The sequence below is a fragment of the Bubalus kerabau genome, chromosome 18 (genome assembly GCF_029407905.1).
Source record: "Bubalus kerabau isolate K-KA32 ecotype Philippines breed swamp buffalo chromosome 18, PCC_UOA_SB_1v2, whole genome shotgun sequence".
Classification (NCBI taxonomy): domain Eukaryota; kingdom Metazoa; phylum Chordata; class Mammalia; order Artiodactyla; family Bovidae; genus Bubalus; species Bubalus kerabau.
In genome coordinates, this window is record NC_073641.1 from 6,416,618 (window position 1) to 6,422,763 (window position 6,146).

General features: G+C 51.6%; 1 protein-coding gene across 1 annotated transcript; it reads right to left on the reverse strand.

The window, feature by feature from the left end:
- Window positions 1-2,401: 2,401 nt before the first annotated feature.
- On the reverse strand, window positions 2,402-5,504 carry DUSP1 (dual specificity phosphatase 1). Its single transcript, XM_055554710.1, has 4 exons — window positions 4,881-5,504; window positions 4,474-4,619; window positions 3,884-4,103; window positions 2,402-3,453 (listed from the first exon to the last, which is right to left on the reverse strand). Exons 1-4 carry the CDS (start codon window positions 5,245-5,247, stop codon window positions 3,083-3,085), a joined length of 1,104 nt encoding a protein of 367 aa, XP_055410685.1. The 5' UTR covers window positions 5,248-5,504; the 3' UTR covers window positions 2,402-3,082.
- Between the last annotated feature and the right edge of the window lie 642 nt (window positions 5,505-6,146).

Below are 6,146 nucleotides of genomic sequence, written 5' to 3' on the forward strand. Positions count from 1 at the left end.
TGACGTTTTCCCAGGGCCCACAACCTGCCAGGCACTTCTGCATTCAAGAGCCTATCTCTCCCTCCCAGGTGAAGTCCAATAAGTTTTATCTTCATTTTACAGATGAGGAAACTGAGGCCCAAAGGGATAAATGGTTTTTCCACCTCAATATCATGGGGGTAAAACCATGGTGACACCTGGTTGGCTATAAAACTCATCTTTTCCTCACTCCCATGAGCTGTCTTTTGGACTGAACTGGAGCTTCCTTCCCTAGTCTTTTTACACACCCACGATCCCATCTCTGCAAGGCCGTTTATTTGCCCTATGACCTTGAGCTACAATCAGAGGGCTGTCCCTTCACCTCTCTGAGCCTGTTTCCGCCTCTGTAAAATGGATTTTACTTTAAAGGTTAAATTCAATCCTATGGAAAGCAGTTAGTACAGTGGCTAGCACAGGACACCAGTTCTAAAACTGACAGCTGTTATTACATTTATCAGTATTAAATGAGATGTCCCTATGTCAGTCTCCCAGCTGAGCAACATTTTAATAGCTTAAGCATCTTTCTTCTCATCTTAAGTAATTTTTATCTTGACTTCCCTGGTGGCTCAGACGGTAAAACATCTGCCTACAATGAGGGAGACCTGGGTTCAATCCCTGGGTTGGGAAGATCTCCTGGAGAAGGAAATGGCAACATACTCCAGTATTCTTGCCTGGAAAATCCCATGGACAGAGGCCTGGAAGGGTACTGTCCATGGTCACAAAGAGTCGGACATGAACTGAGCGACTTCGCTTCACTTCACTTCACTTCATCCTTCCTAAGAAAAGCAGTCTCAGGCCCAAAGTGACATTTTCTGGAGGGCCTGAGGACCAGGAATTGAACATACAAAGAGGAGGGGTTATTATAATGCTGGCTGTCCTGGCTGGAGGGAGGTTAAGTAGCTTGCACTGGGATAAGTGAGTGAATTGTTTTCACTGGCGGCTCCCTTAGGCAGCCACTGTATTTTTCCACTGTGTGGATCACACCGGAGATTAATTCTGGTTCAGCCGATGCCTGCCAAGCAGAAAGTGATGGCCCGAGCCCACAGTGATGCCAGCCATGGCATCTGCCATGGACTTGAAGTCCCTGGTATGTTTCCACGAAGGGAGATATTTGCAACAGTAAATGTCTAGGCTTTGATAAAAACAAAAAACAAAAAAACAAAAAACTGGATATGCTTTGTTTTGAAAGGCGTGAACACGCTTGTAATCGGAAGCCCAGTCGAGGAAATGAACTTGCCAGCCCAGGGTAAGTTCTCAGAATAGAGAACACAGGAATCTTTCAGCCCCTGGGAGTCAAGTGGTGCATGGTGAACCAGTGGAGAAAGGTCAAGGCCTTGAACAATGGGGCTGGACCAAGACCACTACCCTGGGAACCCCTGGAAAACTAACGTAAGCTGTTTGCTTTCTGGCTTCCTACAGCACTTTATCCAGAAACAAAGGAATGCAGAGGCTAAGGGGCCAGCAATCCAGAAGCTTCCCTGTTGTTTAATTCAACATTAAAGACTGGGCTACGGGTTGGTAGTCAATTACACCTTCTCTGTTTTGGGCTGCTTGGCAAGATAGTGAAAATCCAGAATATTGTCCTAGAGCAAGCCAGATTTAATTGTCTATCTTCTTCAACAAAATTATGAAATCAGGGCAGCAAGTGACCTGAAGGAGGTTGCCACCAAAAATGCTGGGTACAGGTGCGGAGATGCCCAGGGAATGGACTCCAGAAGAGTAAGGGTCAGGCTGGGGTGGGGGCTCCAGGTGACTTGTCTGCATTGTATTGGCTTACTGTGCTCAGTATTCCTTTCACAACTAAAGATCTTTTCAAAAAAAAAGAGCGTGTGAGAAGCAAGCGATAAAATAAAAAGGCCATAAAATTAGGAAACAGACATAGGGCCCAATGCCCCCACTTGTGTTACTTAGCTACGCTGGGTCTCTATCCTTTGCACATCTTTTCTGAGGTAAGCACAGCCCACCTTGCACATAGTAGAAACACACTTGTGGCAAATGTACTGGGAAACTATCTTTATCTCTTTAGTAGAGATCAGAGGAGGGAAGGAGGCTTTTTAAGATTAACCTGGGGGAAGGTATTAAATGAAAAAAAAACAACCAAGCAAATGGCCACTGATTCCTAGCTTTTGCTCTGGGTACACTTGGGTTCCCTGTGTGACATGTTGGGAAAAACATAGGCAGACACTTGAATTCATTACCAAGAGCTTAGTTCTAGAATTGATCACATTTGTCTACCACCCTGGCAAACCAGCCATCTCATGGGACTGAGGGGCCACCAAGGAGTATGGGATCAGATGTCAAAACACATTCTGAAGGACCTTGTTTTCCCCTATTTCAGTTATGGGAAAGGAATCAGAGGGGCTGACCAAGAAAAGCATCGAGATTTCAATAGAAATGCCATAATTTATTCTGTTGTATAAAAAAGTCATCATTATGTAACAAAATGTCTTCTTAGAAGAAGATATATATTATTTCGGGTCATAAATAATTAGCAAACATACAACTGTTGGCAACGTAAAAAACAAAACAAAATCAACACTGGTGCTTTCCAGTGCTGAAAACAAACCTGCTTAGGATATATTTACAGGACATTACAGTACTCAAACACAAAAATTGAGGTATTTGGTTCTTCTAGGAGTAGACACTGACATTTGTGAAGGTGGACCGCCTACACAAAAATAAATAAAACAAAGTATATTCTCATATGTATACGTGTTGTCGGGAATGGTAATACTGGTAGGTATGTCAAGCATGAAAAGTGTCTTCAGGAAACAGGGACAAGAAAAAAGAAATCGGCTCTCACACTTGAGTCCTCTCTCTTCTGCCCCTTTCTGTCCAAGGGACTTGATGTACCCACTGTATGTTGGTCCCGGAATGTGCTGAGTTCAGCAAACATCTTGGCGTGAAGTCATCATTACAACTGCTCAGGAACCCAGTGGAACTTGGGTGAAATTAAATAAATAAGGACCAGCCCTCACGAGCCCCCTTCCCTGGAGTTATTGCATTTCCACTTGCCAGGAGCCTGGAATCCCGGTGGGTTGTGAAGATCGCCTCCCGTGGCTTTTCAGCAGCTGGGAGAGGTCGTGATAGGGCTCTGAAGGTAGCTCAATGCACTGTTTGTGGGGTGGACAGGAATGGAGACCGGGAAGTTGAAGACGGTGGTGGTGGAGGTGCTGCAGTCAAGCACAGCCATGGCGGGGCTCCCCGCCTCTGCCGAGCAGTGGGGGGCCAGGACCTGCGACTCAAACTGCAGCAGCTGGCCCATGAAGCTGAAGTTGGGGGAGATGATGCTTCTCCGCTGCTTCACAAACTCAAAGGCCTCATCCAGCTTGACTCGATTAGTCCTCATGAGGTAAGCGAGGCAGATGGTGGCTGATCGGGAAATGCCCGCCTGGCAGTGGACAAACACCCTTCCACCAGCATTCTTGATAGAGTCTGGAAAACAAAGGGCAGCTGGTTATTTGACAGCCCAGGAGAATGACTCCAACCAACCCCAGGTGTCTAAGAAATGTCACATGTGTCCTGTCCAGTACAGTCAATATCACCTCATGTCATCACAGACATACTGTCCGTGAAGGCAATGTGGGCACAGTGGATTTAAACAGCCGGGGATTTAAACCCAGGCAAAGCATCGCCACTAAGCAGATTGATATTGGACAGATCAATTCAACCTGAGATTCAGTTTGCTAATTTATAAAGTGGGACATCGAACCCGTACTTTGCAGGGATGCTGCCCATGCCAGACTGATTTTAATGTCTAGAGCAAAGCTTAAAACTATGTCGCTCAAGTTCTTGCCATGGAGTTTAGTCTCAGTCACTAAAACAGAAGGAGTGTGGCAAAGTCCCAGGCATCTGCTCCACTTACCTATGAAGTCAATTGCCTCATTGAACCAGGAGCTGATGTCCGCCTTGTGGTTGTCCTCCACGGGGATGCTCTTGTACTGGTAGTGACCCTCGAAATGGTTGGGACAGTTCGCAGAGACGTTGATCAAGGCAGTGATGCCCAAGGCATCCAGCATGTCCTTGCGGGAAGCATGATAGGCACTGCCCAGGTACAGAAAGGGCAGGATCTCTACTGGGCCACCCTGAAATCCAGAAACATCCAACGCTTGTCAAGCTTTGTTCAACGTCAATGGTGGTGCCCACATCCACAAAACCTCCCTGGTGGACAAGTTAGTTTCAATATTGGGTGAACCTCACAGCACTGTTGTTAAAAGAGTGTAAATAAATAGGGGTCTAAACCCATTTGCCTAGGCAGGGCCAACAAGCTAATTTCTGTATTGCCCACAATTAGAGGCTCCGCTCCATCATACCATTTAACCATGGGATAAAAGAAATCTCCCTGTGTCCTCTGTTATAAATAAAGCTGCACGTCACTTTCTATATTTTCAGTAGCGCAGCTCTGCCACCTTTGCCAGCTGTTCCTTCTCCCCTCCGGCACAGCCCCCTACTAACCTGATCGTAGAGCGGGGTGCTGCAGGAACTGCACCCCGATTCAGCGCTGTCAGGGACACTAGTACTCAGGGGAAGGCTGAGCCCCATGGGGGTCGACTGTTTGCTGCACAGCTCCGGGTAGGAAGCAGAAAAAGCTTCATATCCTCCTGGGAACACAAAGAGACACATTTTTTTCCATTAGTACCGCCGAGACAGGGTACCTTCATACAACTTCCCCATCCACCAGGGCTGGAAGTTTAGCCCGGAGAGCCCCAGGCGAGTCTTTGTTCCTAGAGGCAAACAAAGCCAACAAGTTCCCACAATGCGACTCAGGCGTCCAAGCGCTCCAGGTGGAGCAGCCCCCCCGGAGCTGAGAACCAGGCGGCGGAGGGCTTGCGGCCCGGCCCTGAGCGTCCCCGAAGGCGTACCTTTGAGCAAAAAGATTTGCGCGCTGCGCGCCTCGCGGCAGAGCGCTCCGGCGGCCAGGGCCAGGGTGCCGTCGCGCTTGGCGCAGTCCAGCGCGGCGCTGCGCTCGTCCAGCAGCACCACGGCGTGGTAGGTGCCGGCCAGCAGGCGGCCGCGCAGCTCGGCGTTGGGCACGATGTGCTCCAGACCCATGGCGCCCTTCGCCCGCCGACGCACGATGGTGCTGAAGCGCACGTTGACCGAGCCGGCGATGTGGCCGGCGTTGAAAGCGAAGAAGGAGCGACAGTCCAACAGCAGGCACTGCGCCGCGCGCTCCCTCAGCAGCGTCCGGAGGCCTCCGGCATCCAGAGAGACCACTTCCATGACCATGGCCGGCCCCAGCGCCCCCAGCGTGCAAGTCGTCCTGTGTTCTTTGTCCCGGGAAGCGAACAGCAGGGCGATGGCTTTCGAGGAAAAGCCCGACCCCGGTTTTCTTTGCGCCAAACCCAAACTGCCTTTGGACCGAGCGAGGGGTCGTTGTGTGGGACTCTCGACCGCCTCGGCTTCCTTGTTGCTCTCCTGACGGCCCTTCCACCCGCGGTTCACCCAGAGCCCCGAAGTCTTTCGCAGCGAGTCCGACCCGGCGGAGAGCGTTTATATTGTGGCTCCGCGTAAGCAGGCGGGGCGGCGCGGGGCGGGACGCGCGCGCGCGCGCGCGCTGTGGGGGAGGGGATTGTTTGTTTGAATGACGGTCACGTGAGTGGTATGGTGACGTCACCCGCCTTGCCCGGTTTGGCGCCGGAGCAGCCAAAGGCGAAGACGTCAGCGGCCTCCGAGTGGGGTCCGCTGGCTAAGCTCTGGCTCGGGCTCAGGCCCCCGCCCGGCGGTCCGGCCGTCCGGCCTGCGCCTCGCGCGTCCCTAGGGAGCTGGTCCGCGCCACTCTCCGGGCCCGGCGGGGAAGGGAGAGGTTTGGGCTCTGCCAGCCGAGGGCTGACTCCCGTATGCGAGTGCCTGGGAGACCGGGCCGCGTGCCACGGGCCCCCGCCTCCCCTCCCCTCCCCTCCCCTCCTCCCCCTCCACCGCGCTGCTTCCCGGCGCCCGCTCCTCCGTCCTCCGCCGACCGGAGCCGAAAGGGGTTTCCTTTGTTACTGGATACACATGCGCCCCTTTCTCTCATTTCCTCGTACCCAGCAGGCGAGGAAACACGGGGTCCCGAGGAGAAGCGATTTATACTTGCCCAGTATCGCATTGCCGGGGGTGAGGGGACCGAGAGGAGACTGAAATGAGGG

Excerpts from the sequence above, each read along its gene's own strand:
- DUSP1 (XM_055554710.1), bottom strand. The coding sequence starts at position 5,247 with ATGGTCATGGAAGTGGTCTCTCTGGATGCCGGAGGCCTCCGGACGCTG. Across the intron at positions 4,620-4,880 it reads GCAAATCTTTTTGCTCAAAG|GAGGATATGAAGCTTTTTCT; the intron begins GTACGCCTTCGG and ends TTGTGTTCCCAG. Across the intron at positions 4,104-4,473 it reads GCACCCCGCTCTACGATCAG|GGTGGCCCAGTAGAGATCCT; the intron begins GTTAGTAGGGGG and ends TCTGGATTTCAG.